Source organism: Simochromis diagramma, unplaced genomic scaffold (genome assembly GCF_900408965.1).
Source record: "Simochromis diagramma unplaced genomic scaffold, fSimDia1.1 OVJJ01000753.1, whole genome shotgun sequence".
NCBI classification, from domain to species: Eukaryota; Metazoa; Chordata; class Actinopteri; order Cichliformes; family Cichlidae; genus Simochromis; species Simochromis diagramma.
In genome coordinates, this window is record NW_024387523.1 from 22103922 (window position 1) to 22122364 (window position 18443).

Sequence of the window (18443 nt, forward strand, 5' to 3'; positions counted from 1 at the left end):
ACTGGTGTGATTTCTTCGTGTTTTATTACCATGTTCTCATAATTTAAACAGTCAGGTGGTACTGGACAAAATACTGTCTGACAGAATAACTGAGAAAATGTCTGCTTCATTAAAAAACCTGCAGGTTAAAAACCTCATTGGATTTGGTTTCCCAAAATTACTCTTAAAATAAATAAGATTTAATTACTTAAAAGTCCCATTGGTGGTGTTGCTCCTCTCACCCTGGAACGGATGCTTCCAGTCCTGCAGTGGAGCACATTCTCCCCCAGCAGACCCTGAAGGTGGTTTGGTGGGAACGTTGCTCACAGTCGAGCAGCAACGTAAACCACCAGCACTCGGAGCTGCTTGAGCAGCAAAAGGCTCACTGATGAGCTGTGTTGACTTGTGCTTGGAATGAATCCTTTGTAGTGAGACGCTTGCGCGCTATTTCAGGTACTCGTACAAGTCGGAGTCCAGTGATAGGAGGCCCAAGTACTGGAGCAGCGCCAGGACCGCACGTGTCAGGCTCATCACCACCATCTCTGATCTGTAAAAGTAATCTAATCAGCCTCAGTGGCTCCAATCACAGAACATATAATTTCTTTAATTATTGCACACCTCAGAGCAACTTCAAACTTGACGCTCTCCCATGCAGTCCTCCCCCAGCGGAAGAGCCAAAGCTGGGGGAGGACGCCGACCTTCTCAGCCTGAATCTTCCCCCAGCCTCGCACGGCGCTGTTGATGAAAAAAAGAGACATCCACAAGATCTGCAAACTTTTACGACATTCTGCTGGAGATGTGGAGGCTTCACAAAAGATTATCACTCACAGCACTTCTTGAGGCAGATATTTTAAAGTATTGTTTTAATCAACTTTAATGGTCACCGAGACACAAAATTACATTTAAAAATAAACATGTAATTCAGCCCTAACATCAGCGTCAGGTTTAAAATTCTGCATTTTTGCTCAAACAACTTTGCGCTCTGGGGAAATTTCTATTATAACTTCCATGCTGGAAAATGAGCTGACACTTCCACAGTTTGCGATGGAGTTCAATGCGGTGCATTGATCGGTTTTTATTTCTTCACAAAACTTTGTCCAATAGAGGTCACGTGCCTTTAAGTTATTAATGCAAGGTCCTGAACTAGAAATCCATAGTGCTTTTTGACCAACCGTGTGGGGACATTTTTCTTTGATAAGCACAGAATAAAGTTCAAAGCATCTCAAAAAAACCAAATAAGGACAAACGTATCGATCCTGAGGCCTGGTTTTCTTTGAGTGTGTGTGGGGCTCACTTTGGGTTCTGCTTACTCAGGGTTCACACTAACTGCCCAGCAGACATTGACTCATTACGCTCTTTATTGTTTGAATACTTCCAGGCATCAGGTGTTTTAAACAGACTGTAGATAACAGATGGACAGAGTCATAAGCCATCACCTACTGGTGTCTGTGCATTAGGGTTTTTGGCTGATGATTTTTGGAGTCAGAAGTGACGTATATGGGTGAAACTGTGGTGTGCACACTCATTAGCTGATCCTTGCAGCTGTATCCACACAGGGGCAACACGCAGCATACCCACTAATTTAAAGCTAAGTACCGACTGACATTCCCAAAAGAAATATTGCTTTACACAATCTGATCTCATCCTTAATGGCCCTGACCCCTGAGATGTTGTGTTAGGGTGTTTACCTCTTGGCCATGACAAAGTAGCGGTCCACCGGCGCCCCCAGTCTGATGTTGATGCTCCGCACCGTGTTGATGTTCCTGAACACCAGCAGCATGGGCCGAGGCATCGACTTCAGCACCTGCATGATGCTCTCGAAGCGGTGGATGGCCATCTCACGCATGTAGGCCGTCTCCTCCTTACTCAGGATGTTGGACAGACCCAACTTGTGCATGTTGATTGGTTGCTGCAGCAGCATCTCGCAGAAGAGGAAGTACTCTGCAGAGGACGGCGAGCCCTCGTGTTTGATTTTAATCCCCACATTTGTTCATAACAAAGTTAACATGGCGTTTAAGTCAAGCGTCCTGACCTTTGACCCCGAGGGCGCTGGACTGCTGCTTCATTTCTGCCTCGTCCCTGAGGACTATGGACCTCCAAAGTTTACAGAGGGCCTCTCGATCTCTAAGTTCAAAGGTCAGAGTTAAAGCAGATAGCTGAACAAAAACCTGAGAGTATCTCATGCCGACTCATCAGTTTCTTACTGCTGGCTGAGGTATTCGTACAAGCCGTGGTCCAACAGCACCAGCTCCGCCTTGTTGTCAGGACCTCGCCTCACGAGAACTGCAACACATGATCCAAATTTGAGTGACTTCTTCTCTTTAGAACCTCTGTTACTAACTCATGTCATTTCAGATGATATGTATATGGGTTTTTTTTTTTTAAGCATGAGTAAACAACTTGAACTTGTTTATGAATGTTACTGTAAAAAAATAAAGTAAAAACAAAAAATCTCAGAATTTTGAAGAATTAAACTTCCCACATAGCCACTGATTTAACAACCCTGCTATAAACAAGTTTCTTAATAAACACTCAAGTGTGTGACTTTTCTCATTTGGATTTTTCTAAGGCTTACAAGTGTCTGGCTTTTTTGTCAGCTGTGTTGATGCCTTTCGTAGATTTTAATGGAATTAACTGACAAACAAACAACATGTCCTGTTATGTGGAACAGAGCATCCAGGAAGTTTGTGCTTCCGTTTTAATGAGTGAAATCACAGGACTTTATTGAATCACTTCTATAAGGTAAAGATTGTCCTTACAAGGTAGCCAGTGTTGGGTTTAAAATGTACCCTCATTCCAAATTATGAGCCTTTTTGGGTCATTAAAAAGAACAACAACAACATGGAGGAAACCAAAAGACTAATGCTGAGGTTTAAAAATGCAGAGTAACAACACCAGTGGCTCCGTGCTCTACAGTCCATGTGATGTACCTACCATTCCCGGGGTGAGGGTCTGCATGGATAAAACCCGTGTAGAATATCTGCTCAGCAAATGTTCTGATCAGTTTATCTGCAGTCTGAAAAATAAAGCTACATTTATTTTATATAGCACCAAATCACAAAAACTGTTGCCTCAAAGTGGTTTATGTTGCACAGACCCAACAATAACAAGCACTTGGCGGCAGTGGGAAGGAAAAATGTATTTTAACAGGAAGAAACCTCCAGCACAATCAGCCTCAGGGAGGGGCAACCACCTGCCACAACTGGTTGAGGGTGAGAAGAGGTGAGTGACTCGAGGATTTAGAGTATCGTCAGCTGTGCAGCTTACATCTTTCAGACTCAGTCCTTGACGTTTTATTTCTTCCACGCTGTTGATTTTACAGCCGTCGCAAAACTCTGCTGTCAGCACTCTCTGAGTATTGGAGAGAAAAAATAAAGAGGACGCTGATGGAAGTCGAGCAGTATTATTGTGCACTTATTCTGTACTAGTGCTGGGCGATATGACGATATATATCGTGTGGACGATAGAAAAGTGTCTATCATGCCATTTGTCTTCTATCGTTTCTATCATAATTTTATAAATTATTACATAAAATATAACATTAAATAGCCTGTGGCAAATATATTAGTGTTGTCTTCTCACTATACATACTCTTAACTTTATGCAAGAGAAAATAAAGTATAAAAAAAAAGATATTTTTCGCAAAGAAACTCCGTCTTGTGGTTTTGCGTCATGGTGCTGCTTTACATGCACCCGGATTTGTGACATGCTTTACGGTAACTCAAAACGATGGACGTGCGACATGTTGCAGTTTCATGCCCCGACATGCAACAGACAGAGACAGCTACACAGGCAGCCCAGGAAGAAGCACTTTGACCGAAAAGAGGGGGTACGTCTGTGATTTGGTTACATTTTGGGTTCAACAGCACCAACACGGAGCAGAAGACGCCCATTTGCAAGCTATGCTATAAAACTATTCCTGCACCCGATGGCAACACAACAAATCTCTTCTATCACCTACAGAAGGTCCACGAAAAGGAATACTCAAGAATCTAGAAAATTCAAGCTAAACCAAGTTGTGGAACGATGGGAGCAAGTTGGGAAAAGAAAAACTATAGCCAGCCGAAGATACAGCAGTCTTTCACACAAGGCCCTTATGAGAAAACGTACCAGTGCCATAAACAAATCACAGGAGCCATCTCGCGTTACATTTTTAAAGGCATGGCCCCTGTTTATGTAGTTGAGAAGGACAGCTTTCGTGACCTCGTCAAAGTCCTTGATCCGAGGTACGTTATGTCCGGTCGTAAGCACTTCAATAAAGTCGAGTTGCCTCGCTTATGACGCATGCCGGCCCGAAGTAGAGAAGGATGTTTGCAGTGTTGTGCATTATGCCTTGACGACTGGCCTGGACGGTGACGAGCAGAGATACGCAGCCCTACATGAGCGTAACCATCCATTTCATTAACAAAGACTGCACCCTCTGCGCTCGCTGTTTACAGACTGCGTACTTTCCAGATGACCACAGGTCAGGTGGTACATTGTGATATATATCGTTATCGTCGTATAAAATAATTCCTATCGTGATAAATATTTTTTCCATATCGCCCAGCACTACTATGTACCACTGACAGCAACTTCACCTTGCTGGTTTGCTCCCAGAAGACTTTAGGTACAACCACAAATTTAAAGTGTTTCAGCTCCTCTGCGCACCTCTCAGAGTTCCTGGCCTCATTCTCAAAGTCCAGCTCCTGAGCCAGTGTTCCCTTCAAGTCCTACACAAATTACAATAAAACTCTGTAACTTCTGAAGTTTTCTAAACAGAAAACTGTGGTGAACTCCAGGCCTCAAGGGCCAGTGTTCTGCGGGTTTTAGATATCATCCTGACTCAAATGAGTTCATTAACAGGCCTCTGGAGAACTTCAAGAGATGTTGAGGAGGTAATTTAGCCATTTAAATCAGCTGTGTTGGATCAAGGGCACATCTAAAACCTGCAGGACACCGGCCCTCGAGGCCTGAAGTTGGACACCCTGGGTTTAGAACATCGAGTGAATCGGTCAAGTCATACAGACACTTTCTGACCTTAAGGACCCATCGGAACCCAAAACTGGGGTGCATGAACTTAATAATATCCAGCAGGATCTCCAATGTTCGGATATCTCCATCAAAGCGATCCCTGAGGTCAATGAACTGCACCTGTGTGAAACACGACGAGAAACTATTAAAAGTCAGGACCAAACTTTCCCATAACCAAAAATAAAACCTCAGATATAACTGAATCATTGTTTCATGAGGCTCATGCTTCACTGCTATAGTGAGGTCATTTAAAATGTTAACAGCAGAGATGGACAGTAACGCGTTACTGTAATCTGATTACTTTTTTCAAGTAACGAGTAAAGTAAGGGATTACTATTGCAAAATCGGTAATTAGATTACCGTTACTTTCCCGTAGGAACGCTGCGTTACTGCGTTACTAAAACCGTGATTTTTTGCGAGAATGTCTCATGACAGTGACGTAAGCGAGTGCGCCGTTGGTGACAACAGCTGTGTGCAGATCAACAATGGATCACATATCGATTGTGGGAGAGAGTATGAGCGTGCAGCGTTTAAAGCGTGGAAGTACTGACCTTATTTTGAGTTTGATTCCATAAAAAGTGACAAAAACATTAGCGTCCGTTGTGCGTGGGAAGAAAACTTCTTTTTAAAGCGAAAAACCCCTAAACTTCCAAGCAAGCACCGAGTGCGCTACGACGTAATGGGAAACTCACAGAGAAACTCGCGGATTCTTCAACTGACCGCGGCACACCTGCACCAGGGTAAACCTCCGCCTACCGCAGTCCTGCTTTACAGGTGAAAATAGAGCAACAGGACCGCTGAGTCTTTGACTTTATTTATTTTCTGCTGTGTTTTACTTGCATCTATTTGAAAGAGTGAGTGTAAACACAAAAAATATTTTATTTTATGTGCTGGAATGTGTAGAAAATAGGTTTAAATGTTGAACTAATTTATTCAAGTCAGAGAATGTTGCATATAATTTAATATTTGCTTGATGCATAAAGTTAAAAGATTAAAACTGATAAAACAAGTTAAAAAAAAAAGAGACTTTTCCATTTGATTACATTTTGTATGATGGATTATGTAGAAAAAGTAGAATTGGGCTGAAAGATCTATCGCTTTATCACCTCTTCAGGTTGTAAATCGTGTTTTTAAAAAGTAACTAAGTAATTAATTACTTTTGAAAATAAGTAATCAGTAAAGTAATGGGATTACTTTTTTGGGGAAGTAATCAGTAATTAGTTACTGATTACTTTTTTCAAGTAACTTGACCAACCCTGGTTAACAGTGATTTCAGCAGCTCACCTTCACAGCGACCGGAGTCCCATCAAACAGCAGGGCTTTATGAACCTGAGCTAAGCTGGCAGCAGCGATGGGCTCATAGTCGAATGCTTCAAAAAGCTTATCAGGGGTCTTGTTGAAGTCTTCTTCAAAGAGAGCGTCCACCTGTTAAAGACAGACACATCCTGACCAGTGTCACGCCGTCCTCTTTCACGAGTCCTGTGCTTTGCTTGTGCTGCACTGCTCACCTCTTTGTACCTCCTGTTTAGAGCTTTGTCTTCTAGTACTTGCAGGGTGTGGATGTACTCAGGGGGTAGCAGGTGATTGAAGGCACAAAGGCCTTGGCCAAGCTTAATGTACAGGCCTCCATTCTTTATGGCTCCTTCCACGATGGACTCTGCTGCCCTCTGGTGGCAAGCTGACATCTCAGCCACGTAGGATGGATTGCTCTAACAGGAAGACACACGTAAGACAGAAAGCATTAACGCCATCAGTGCTAAAAATCAATGCTAACTAGTTCCTTCTAGTTCACATGAAGCTTGGACCCCACATGTAATAAAGTGACTGAAGGGAGAAAATAATGTACATGTACTCTAAAAATGAAAGGGGCACATTTTAATGAGAGAATAGCATCAGTTCAGTGAAGCTTCTGGGATGTTGATGTGGCCAGTCAAGCAGCAGAAGGTGGTGTTAATGAAATTAAAAACAGGTGCATTAGAGGGGCAACAATGAGACAGCCCCCAAAACAGGAATGGCTTTATAAGTGGCCACTGACATTTTTACCTCCTCATCTTTTCTGTTTTTTGACTACTTTTGCATTTAGCTAGTGTCAGTGTCACTGCTGGGGCGATACCTGGACCCTACAGAGGCTGCAAAGGTAGTTCAAAACCTCCAGCATGGAACATCAATAAGTCCCATTGCCAGAAGGTTTGTTTGCAAACCTGTCAAGAGCACAGAGGAGATTCTAGGAGAAAGGCAGTTACTCTAGGAGAGCTGGAGAGGACCATAGAAGGCCCAGAGCTACAAAATGACCTCCAACAGGACAGAAACAATTAGAAACAGACTTTATTTAATTACATTTTTTATTATAAACGCACCAAATGACAGTAATAGCAACCTCAAGGTGCATTTATACTGTCAGGTAAAGACCCTAAAACAATACAGAAAAAACACCCCCCTTTTGATTAAGCACTTGGGGACACTGGGAAGGAAAAACCCAAAAACAAACAGGAGGACAGGACAAAACACACACTGTGGAAATGCAGAGTGGGGTATAAACACAGTGAAGAAGAAATGCTGAGTGCACCATGACAAGCCCGCAGTAGTCTGAAAGTATTGCAGCATAACTAAGGGACGATTCAGGGTCACCTGATCCAGGTTTAACTATAAGCTTTATCAAAAGTTTTAAACCTGATCTTGAAAGTAGGGAGGGTGTCTGTCTCCAGAATCTAGACTAGGAGCTGGTTTCACAGAAGAGGGGCCTGGAAGCTGAAGTCATTGCCATGGGAACCTTGTATGGGTTCATAAGGGTGGCCTGAGGGGTCGACATCCTCCAGTGGGCCCTGCGCTCACTCCCTGGCACCACGGAGACTGACATATGCCACAGAATACCAGAATTGGCAGCTCCACCACTGATTCCTTGCACTTTTCACAGAGAGAGCAGGTTCACCCTGAGCACATGTGACAGACATAAAAGGATCTGAAGAACATTTTGCTGTCTGTACCACTGTTCAGTGGGTCAGTGATATCTGGGGAAGCATATCCATGCAGCGGGACACAGACGTCTGCAGGCTTGGCAACGACACACTGACCCTGGCATTAGGTGTCATGAAGAAATCCTTGGTCTGTCAGAGCTTCAGCCAAAGCTTAGAGTGGGTCAATCCATATGACCCACTCTAAAAACAAACTAACCTCATCTATTCCACGAAGCAGCACGTTGGTTGTCCACCAGTAGTCAGCGGAAATGAAGAGTCCCACAGAGAGAGATCTGAGGACACACACATATCTGATGATTACTGGAACTGAAAGGTCTGACTTACAAATAAACAGAGTTGCTAGCATGTGATGACGATTCCTAACACGATCAGCGGTAAGAATATCGTTTTTCTATAATAAAGATTAGTGAGAAAAAAAGTGAGGATGGCAAAATGTTCTTAAAAATGTAGTCTGTCTGAACTGATCCGAGAAAGGCAAATTGTTACACTTCCAGCAAGTTAGAATAAAGCAAAAGTGTACTTCAAATACAGTGACACAGCACTAGTGTAATAAAAATCATGTGCTCTTCATTTACCACTAGGCTCCACACACATAGGCTGCTGCAATACAGCAGAGTCATTCTCTGCCCTCATGTTTATCCTTTCATACATATTATCTTGTTAATTTCATTTAAGCAGCACCAATGGTTCTGCGGTGTAACGGTTTAAGCATTTGCATGAGATTTCTGGTTCCACGCTGGAAGTACATACTGATCCGTTAAGGGTTGTGTGAGGAAGGGGATCTGGAAATCAACTTAAATAATCTAGCATCAGCTCAAAGATATCTGCAGCTTATAAAATAGAGAGAAAACATCTACGACTGGATTTCCTATTAGCAGCATTTGGTAAAAGTGCGTTCTGCATTTCTACTCGGTTGAAAACTCAAAGATGCAAATTCTTATGTCACTTTTATCTAAGCATGCACTTGCACGGATGCACTGGGGTTCAATATCTTGCTCAAGGACATCTCAGCACATGGACTGGAAAAATCAGGGATCAATGCATCGATCTTCTGATTGGTAAGAATGGGTCAATTAAGCCCAGTGCTAATGGCTTCTAGGCACGGACAGCGCTGCGCGGAAGTGTTGCTAAGAAACTCGGGAAGGGGAGCAGCGATTTATTGAAACGTGCAAACATACATGTAAATACAGCAAAGAAGGAAAAAACAGAGTTTGTATAATTGTAACAAGCTTGAACCTCAACATTTAACACAGCCAGCTTTATTCTTCCACACAGCCTGAACTCTCGTACGTCAACTTTCTTGCAGTTTCTTCAAGTAGTTTGATACTTTCAGTCTTTATAAAGTAGATTTTATACATCTTGATAAAACACACCACACTAGCAAGAATAATAGTTTCTAAGTTTCTATCAGGCTTTTTGTCAGGTTTTGACCAATGAAGCTGACCTTGAATAGCTTAGTGGATGCAAAGCTAACATGACCCCACTCTACACCCCCAAAGTTTCATCAGAGTTCAGTCTTAACTTTTTGGGCTGTTATGTTTACAGACAGAATGAATGACACGGACAGTAAAAACGTAACCTCTCGGTGGAATAATAAATGAGGCAAAACAGAAGCCATTGAATACATTGACTTTGGCCACACATCTGCTCCTGCCTGTCTCCACCCTGCTCTCAGTCTTGTGGTGTAACCCAAAAACTAAAAGTAATGAGATGGAATTTACAACCTTATAAGAGGGATAAAATTATCTATTTCCATAAAAGGAAATGTTGTCAGGATATTTTTGTTTCTTTTGCTTTTATCCATTCATGAAAAAAATGACCTACTTTAGCTAATGTTCCTGACAATACTTAGAGAACACTATTAGATATACAAATCTAATATGCAAGTTTAATAGATAAGAAGTCACCATTTAGAGACCATTTCACAGCCTCAGACTGAACACGTGTTAGAATCTCATGATGCTGATAATGACATTCATACAAACCTGCAGAAGCGGCCAAACCCTTCAATCACAATCCTCATCTGTCTCCTCTGTCTGGGCTCCGATACGGCATACTTGATGCTCACCGCCACGGGAACGCCAACAGAGAGGCCAACGAGCGTCTTCCATAACAAGCCTCTGCGCTTAGCATCCCTGCAAGATTTAAAACACACACATACAGTCTCATTGCATGCAGACTTGAGCATAGCCTGAAGCTCATCTACGATCCTCAGCTGTCTGCTACCTGAGTGAACTGAAAGATCGCCTTGCTGGGAGGGATGAAGATCCAGGAAGCGGAGCTCTTCGGAGGAGAGCCAGTTGATGCAGACATAACGTCAACTGAAGAAAAACAAAGCTGTGTATGAGTGAACTACAGCGCCACTTCCATCTGACACATCTGAACTCTGTGTTTGCACAGGTTAAGTGAACATTAACCAACCCCCCAAGTTAGGTAAAGAGGTTTAGGGCACGAAGTAAAGTGTGGGCCCAGAGGACAGACACTGTTGTGAGGAACAACACGAAAACGTGCGCGCGAGGGACGGGAAGCGAGAACGTCTGGTTCAAGGCGAACGTGAGCAGCTATACTCTAACTTTGTTGTTCTTGGCAGTTTGCTTTTGAGGGACAAAATGTTTCCAGTGCTGATAAATGAATTCACACATGGCAGCGGGGTCAGGGACCTGAGCAACCCCCATCCTCCCAAGTGTTCCAGCGTGCACGATCCACTCATGCAGTCTCATTCTCCTACTCACGTCATGGCTGGAAACAGTGTTGAATGTGTTCTTACCTCATGTCAAAACCAGCTTTAAAACACTCTAGGTAGCAGTATGGTTTTGAAACACGGCCTTGGCATTTAGTTTAAACTTCAGATAATATACACAGACGCTAACACACCGGGAACAATTGCAGCTGGCTAGCAATTAACTTGCTAATTGGAGAGAATTGGGTTAATAATGTGTAATAAATACGATTTATTTACCACTTTACAGTTCTCCGCTATCATGTTTCCCAGTTATTAAAACAGACCCGCTCCAAGAGACGTATTAATATTCCGTGTCAGCAGCCACCAGTAAACGCTTTACCTTTCCCCTTCATAAACTGCTAACAGCACACTGGTTCCCTTTATGTTTAACCAAAGGGTAACGCAATGCGAGATGGTACCCTCCCACATACTGTAGTTTCCGTTTATTTTTTTGACAGCTCGTTCGGCCGTGCAAATAAAAACTACAAGTGAAAAGATTTCTTACTTATTTATTATTGAGATAACTGAAAATAGTCACATTTTTCTTATCTGATGTGATTCTTTTAGAAAAAAATCTAACTCATTAGATCCGTCTTAAAACCACACCCGTACCTCCTGCCTGAAGACACACAAAGGTCCCCCTACCTCACAGAAATTTTGGTTCCTACCAACACTGGACATGTGTGTATCTGAATTATGATTGGCTCCCACCACCTGGGCCACCTTTGCACTATCGTTGTCTCTTTTGCACTGATACAGTGCCAATGATATGGGAGACGAGTCATGGTGGATGTAATATGTGGATCATTGGGAAACTTCCTGTGTAATGCAGATACTGTGTGTGTGTGTGTGTGTGTGTGTGTGTGTGTGTGTGTGTGTGTGTGTGTGTGTGTGTGTGTTTCTAAAATTAAGAAATGTGCAAAGGAAAACTTAATTTAACATCACACGTTGTGTTAATAACTAGAACCTGTCTTTAGCAAATAGGTCTATTTATTGATGGAAATAGATTGTAGAACTTTAACCACACTAGTGCTAAGTCCATCCAACGACCTACTGCATCCACCTACTGACAATGACCTAGGTTAGGTAACAGAAGCCCTGTGGTGTGCAATATACATAATTTTATTTAAAATATAATTTCAGGAATTTCATGAGTTCCTTTAAATTACTAATTTTGCCTCAATGAAAAAAAAAGATTCTATTTCACTAACCCCACAACAACGTTTATACATTTAATAAGAAAATGATGCCTATTTCATAATTTGTAGAACATAGTAATTAATTATTTTTAAAAACCAAACGTTAACGGAAGCTACTTGTGTAAGCTATGTTTTATCGCTGGTATTTCAAGACTATTTCTATGGCTTTTATTGTGAACTATAAGAAGAAAGGCGTTTTCACACCTGCGTGAAAAAGAAATCGGGCAGTGAAACATCTCGGTTAGTTGTAAGGAACACTCTGGAAGGAGGTGCTTAAGTTCTTCGTCATTGAGTAGCTAGAACAGTGCGAGGTACGTCCTTGTCCTGTAAGGTCATCATCTATATCCCCTGCTGACTTCCTTCAGTCCCATCTTCAGCCTGGAAAGTTAAATATTAACATACCTCGAGGGCCGGTATAACCTATACAATCAAACCTAAGGCTTTCTTAAACTTATAACAACCTCCTTCACTTACACCTTAAAACATTACTGTATTTGTAAATATCGTGCTCTTATTGCAAAAAAACCCCATGAGACACTTGTGTAGTGTTACTTATATGTTACATCACGTTGCGTCAGGTAACACCATGTCTGTGCGGGTTCAGCAGCTTTAAAGAAAAAGGGAAAACATAAATAATGATCTTTCACGGTTGCACGGATTTTAACACAATATGTAAGCGCTATATAGGTGATATCTATAATAAGGAGCACTTAGAATAACCACATTGGTGACTTTAAAAGTTTACGGCAACATTGTGAAAAGCGTCACAAAGAGGCACGAGTCGTTTTATTTTGAGACCTAAGTAGAAACTGCGTTCAGAGATAATCTAGGGAAGTAGTTTCATTTCCTAATAATCCCACTGTACACAAACTGACTGTAGATTAGCCAGCGGCACTGCAGAGGGCGCCGGCGAGCTCGTCCTCGATGATCACAAGTGAAAAGGACCTAAACGGGTAAAACCTGCTTCTAGACAAAAACCCACAAATTACTATTGTCATTATTTTCTGCATACCTATAATTTTTACGACCTAAAATATAACAACAGTTACATCATTTCCTTTATCTTAAAAAAAGAGAATCGGATTTTCCTAAAACCAAACCTGCAAGTTGATTGGTCAATTTAGGATTCACTAGCTTTATGCCCCAAATCAAAATGGCAGATGCCGTAAAGTGTCTTATTATTGCGCTGTCACATAAAACGCATTTTAACTACAATCGAACCCCGTAAAATATTTCGCCTCACATTCACCTATAAAACACACGATAAAGTCCCCAGCATAAAATCCTCGACGGAATTTACATTTGGGGGCTTCACGTCCACAGGGATGTATTCATTCTGGACTACCTCGCGAGCGCCCTCTAAGAAAATAGAGATCCAAAGAGTGGGCGTTCTCGGAGACGATAGAAGTTCTCTGGTGTTTTTCGCGAGTGGCTTGCTGTATACCGGATACTGTAGCGACCCGTGTCGCTGCAGTGTTGCGCTTTCCTGTTTACGGGCGGGAAGAGCGAACGTAGCTGGGACTGTGGAGCTGCTGTGTTTAAATCTGCAGCACATTTGTTTTAATTCTCCTCGATGTTGACGGTTCGCACGTTTTAATGATACACGGGGGTTTGCGAAGTCGAGTGGATACCTTTTAAGTTGTCAGCTTTTCAAAAGTAAGGAGATTTTGTTTTTGGAGAGTGCGGGGCAGATGGAGGATCCTCCTGCAGATTTTGGTGGTGGCGGCGATGGTGCAGCTGCAGAGGGCCCCATGGTGCAGGTGGCGGATATCTGCTGGCCAGCTGGGGCTCTCCCTGTCCGGCTTATAGAGTGGAAAGTCAAAGCCGGCTCTCTTGTTAACGTGGACTCCGTGCTAGCACTGTGTGCACCCATACCTCAGGAGAAGGGGACTGATGGTGCCAGGCTGCCAGAGAAGAAGGTGAAATCGGACCGTGCTGGAATAGTGAAGGAGTTATGCAGTCAACTTGGAGAAGTCATATCTCCTGGGTGAGTCACCCTGCTTGCTATAGCTCGTTAATGTTAGCTGACCTGTTCCCTGTTTGTGTCAGCTCCGTTTTGTTGCAGCTGTCTTCACGCTCATTGTACCTAAGCTAGCTAACGAGCTAACGCTGTTAACCTGACGTTAGCTTGTTTGCTAGCCACGCTCAAAGCAACACAGTGAAGCGTTTGCTCCGACCAGAGTCAAGTACCGCAAAATAAACAAGCTGGCGTTTCGTCGGGGGGCTTTCAAAATAAAAGCATCGTGTTTTATAAATGTTGTTTTATCGAGCTTTTTCAGGAGTTGTGATTGTAGTGGAAGAGAAAGTTAGAAAACAATTGTATTTGCTAAATCAGAATTTTAGTTAATTTTATTAACGTACAGTAATGATTGAATTTCCAAAGCTCCGCACTTTTGTTTTGAAGGCACGACCACGTGGTAGATGCTCTCGCGCTGTGCTGTTTGCCTTGACGCAGCCACTATCGCGTGCACAAAATTGTATACAAGCAGTGCAGAATGACAGGTAGAAGAGTGACCCTGGAGGCAGCCGTTATCCTCGTGATCTTGAACTAGCCATATATACATATATATATATATATACTTTAACGCGTATTAATTCACAGTAACGGGAGAATTAATACGCGTTAATAGCAGTTAATTACCAAAAGAGGAGATTTTGAAGTTCGTTTTAAATGGTTTGACCGGTCTTTTTGTGCTTTATTATGTATTAGCATCACTTTTTATGCGAATTATATATCAGATTTAAAAGAAATGTTCTGTTTTTGAAATCTTTACATTTAAATTCGACACCTTTTGATATTGATACACATTCAAAGCTGATATAGTTGTTATTTGCTGTTAGGAAAGGGTCGTGCTGCTTTCAGGTACTCTTTGTAAACTCTTGCTCCCCGCTTAATCTACTGCTAGCTATTTATAGTACTTTTACAGCGTCTTATTATTGCAGCTAAATAAAATGAAACTCCTAACTAATACCTTTCTTTATATGTTTCTTTATATACTTGCATGCTACAGTTAATGAGAATCTGTGCACAGTCTCAGGCTTCAGTTTGCAAGCAAGTAAACTGGGTCTTTAATTATTTTTCTGTTTTTTTCCTTTTTGCAGGGGCACCATAGCCAGAATAGAAGAATGCAGCCATCCCATTGTCATGAAGGGCTTATGTGCCGAATGTGGTCAAGATCTAACTCAGTAAATACATGCTTTATCTCTTTCTTTTTTTTTTGTTTCTTTGTCTTTAACTTAAATCTTTGTGTTTTTCTGATCTGCTCATGCATTTCCCCCCAAGAACTACAACTTACCCCTTTTTATTACATAGATATATCTATAAACAATAAAAAAAACTAAAATGGAACAGCAAACCACTCCATATAGGTTCATTTGGGATGGATGTCACGGTTGCATCATTTCACATGCTGGTGGCAGAAGAAAAGGGGGGGGAAAGTGAACAAAACCTAGCAAAATGAGTAAATGAAAACTATTCTGAAAACATTGGTCAAAAAATTAAAAAAATGTTTTCTTTAAGAAAAGATAGCTGTGACGTTTACCCAACGCTGTTTTCAAAGACAAAAACCAAGCAAAATGTCATTATTGGTAGGCTTTAAATGTACAAACATGATTAAATGTAAACCAATATAATATGATGATAATATCTTTGATATTACATTTACTCAATTGTATGAATGAACTTAAACTTAGCTAAGCATTTGAACTATGTGATATCATTGTTTTTAAAATGTGATTACAGAGGATGTTTTAGTAGGGAGGCATTTGTAGATCTAGAGAGTCCAGACTTTGTTTTTCCACTTGTTCAACACCATCTATGTATGGAAGCTCCATAGAACCTATGTCTTATAAAGCCTTATTTTCTGTCCTTGTGCTTTGGGTAAAGGCAGTATGTCTTTCTTTTGTTTTCTCTGTCTTCTCTGTCTGTTTTCTTGGAGCCTGTCCAGCCTGTCATAGGAGTGATAGATGTCAGTCTATCACTATCACTAATCCAGAGAGACAGACAATCATTCACACTTAGATTTACCTCTGTGGCCAATTTAGAATCACCAGTTTAACCTAATATACAAGTGTTTGATCTGTGGGGCAAAGCTCATCTACAACACTTACCTCAAGATACTTAAAAAGCACATGATTGTTGTTTATATACATAATCTACTCAATTGATTTGATTTGATTTTTGAAAGGTTGCTACAGCTAGTTAGCTCAAACAACAATCTACTGGTTGACTTTCAGTTAGAGTCAAACCCTTTGCAAGATGCAAAAAGGTTCTCAGGAGCTTTTCAAACCATTTTTTACCCCACAGCCATTAAAGTTAAAATGAGTATAAATCTCAAAGTCAAAGGTTAAATGTTATACAAATGTGATAACTCGAGGCTCGTAGGCTTTTAAAATTGATACCATAGGTGTTCCTTCTCGGAGGCTGAGGGGTAACGCTGGCTGTTACCAGTAATTTTAATATATATACTTCTCTTCTGCCCCACCTCTGAAGAATTTGGTTGCAGCCAATGTCCACCCGTCACTGAGCCTGGCTCTGCCAGAAGTATCTTTCTATTAGATGTGAGTTCTTTCTTCCCACTGTCTCTAAGTGCTAGCTCATATAATCTTCTCATTATTGGAGTTCTCTCTCTAATAATGTAGAGACATTTATATTTTTGATACAAAAAGGCTAAGGTTACATACGCGGCATTAACCAGTTATATTTAATGTCTAAGTTATTTGTGGTCTCTCAACTCAAGCAGCCTGTTTGCTGGGAAACAGTCCTGTATAAATGGTAAAAAGTTCATGCTGACAGTGCCATGCAGGCACCAGTTGTAGTCGTGGTTCAGTTAGAGAATACTTTTGGAACCTCATAACTCTGAAGCTCATACTTTTACTGAAATTAAACACTGACTGAATGTAGTGCTTGCGATATAACCTGATTCATTTATTGCCATCAGATGGTGCCAGAGATCATATACAGAGTGCAGAGCTGCAGCTCTGGTCCCAAATCAAGCACTCGCACTCTGCAGTTTTTCTTTGTATCACTTTGGTAAAGCAAGAGCATTTGAAGCTATTAATAAAACTCCAAAACACACCAAATGATTTTTACATAGACCCACAGAGTCTGTGTTTTACTACAATTGCTGCTGCTGCTGCTGCTGTTGTTGTTGTTGTGAAGTAAAAGTCTGGCTCTTTTTCTGAAGGTATCAATGTTGAAGACAGAGTTTACATGATGTGGCACAGAATTGCCTCAGCAGGTGTCACTTTTGGATGTCATGTTAACATATTCCTGAAGTAGCTTGAAATGCTCACCATCACTTTGTAAGTGAGGTGTATTCTGTGCTCACTGCAAACATAACGGCTGTCAAGTGGAGCAGTTTCAAATCTGCATGTTTTTCAAAGCTCTCTTTTATTCCCGGCGCAATATGTTCAAGGACCTGAGAGATGCAAAAAATGTGTGACGCCCACTCTGTTTTTCCTTCTCAGGCTCCAGAGCACAAATGGGAACCAGCAAACTCCCATCTCCACAGCAACAGTCTCCATGGTGCATAGTGTCCCTGAGCTGATGGTGAGCTCTGAGGTGAGTCATATGATGAAGCTACGTGGAGGACTGGACTGGCAGGCCAGATAAACCTTATGCGTGTGTGTGTGTGTGTTTTTGTTTTGTTTTTTTATTGCAAAAGTCGAGTAGTCCTAATTCCGGTAATCATGACTTGCATCTTTATGATTGATTAATCAGTTAAATGTAGGTGACCACGCATTTGCAAGTTCTTGACTGGTCTTACCAAGAGCGCTATTCCGCTAGTACTTACTCGGCTTGACTCAACGCAACTCTGTTTCAGTCGTTTTCCATCACAATTGAGTAAGATCTAATGCAGGTGCAGTCGTTATAGCAACGGCAGAAAGTCCTGTGATGTCATTTGTATGCGACACAAACACAACAACAATGATGCCAAGGTATATCTGCTGCTATGTGGTGTGTGTGTGGGGGGGGGGTCACAGTGTTGTGTTCTTCTGTAGCCATTTCCCTTGTTGCTGGGTGTCACTCGCTTGCATACAGTCTGTTGATGTCACATTTTCAATTTGCCTCAGATCACTTGGAATCCCACCCGAGTACTGGTACCATTAGGTAGTACTACCACCTAATGAAAAACCATAAAAAGAGCCAAGCTGAACCGAGTAGGTACTACTGAAAAAGGCCTGTAATAGCTGCTTTGACATTGAGCCAATTCATTTCGACCTAAATCAGAGTAAATGTGCAGTAAACATGAAATAAAGTAATGTGATAAAGTTTTTACAGACTTCTGTGCTGTCCTGTGAAACTCTTAAGTGCACCCTGCGATTCAGTAGGCTATCAAACCAGTCCTAACAGTAATAACTTGAAGTAATTGCTAATAATATAGAACACAGTTGTTATGGAAGAACTGATGCTTTACAATGTTGCTTCAGTTCATTGAGGTTTGCAGGAAAGGTGCAACTCCTGCAGCATCTTGATTCTTTTCTTTTTCAGCTATTGTTTTGTAGATTTGCTGCTTGGGATCTTTGTCCTGCTATTTAACAACGTTTCTGCCA

General features: G+C 41.6%; 2 protein-coding genes across 6 annotated transcripts in view; one reads left to right on the forward strand and one right to left on the reverse strand.

Annotated features, from left to right (window-relative positions):
* Positions 1–7: 7 nt before the first annotated feature.
* On the reverse strand, positions 8–11131 carry adck5 (aarF domain containing kinase 5). 2 transcript variants are annotated; one of them, XM_040021019.1, is made up of 15 exons: positions 10927–11127; positions 10194–10288; positions 9953–10102; positions 8164–8239; positions 6501–6701; positions 6277–6417; positions 4999–5112; positions 4560–4691; positions 3247–3330; positions 2914–2995; positions 2184–2262; positions 2012–2103; positions 1668–1920; positions 598–714; positions 8–526 (listed from the first exon to the last, which is right to left on the reverse strand). In XM_040021019.1, the coding sequence occupies exons 1-15, from the start codon at positions 10948–10950 to the stop codon at positions 424–426; spliced, it is 1743 nt and encodes a 580-aa protein (XP_039876953.1). In that variant the 5' UTR covers positions 10951–11127; the 3' UTR covers positions 8–423. The 2 variants fall into 2 exon arrangements, with proteins under 2 accessions (XP_039876953.1, XP_039876954.1); XM_040021020.1 differs by lacking the exon at positions 10194–10288 and having other exon boundaries at positions 10927–11131.
* A 1894-nt stretch (positions 11132–13025) lies between these two features.
* Positions 13026–18443, forward strand: part of ctdp1 (CTD (carboxy-terminal domain, RNA polymerase II, polypeptide A) phosphatase, subunit 1) — a 98943-nt gene continuing 93525 nt past the window's right edge. For 2 of the 4 annotated variants that reach the window (XM_040021016.1, XM_040021017.1), the window contains exons 1-3: positions 13027–13875; positions 14991–15074; positions 17358–17451. In XM_040021016.1, coding sequence (XP_039876950.1) covers positions 13580–13875; positions 14991–15074; positions 17358–17451 — 474 coding nt within the window. In that variant the 5' untranslated portion in view covers positions 13027–13579. Of the gene's footprint in view, positions 13876–14990; positions 15075–17357; positions 17452–18443 lie in introns of all 4 variants that reach the window. The other 2 variants (XM_040021015.1, XM_040021018.1) reach the window with 2 other exon arrangements.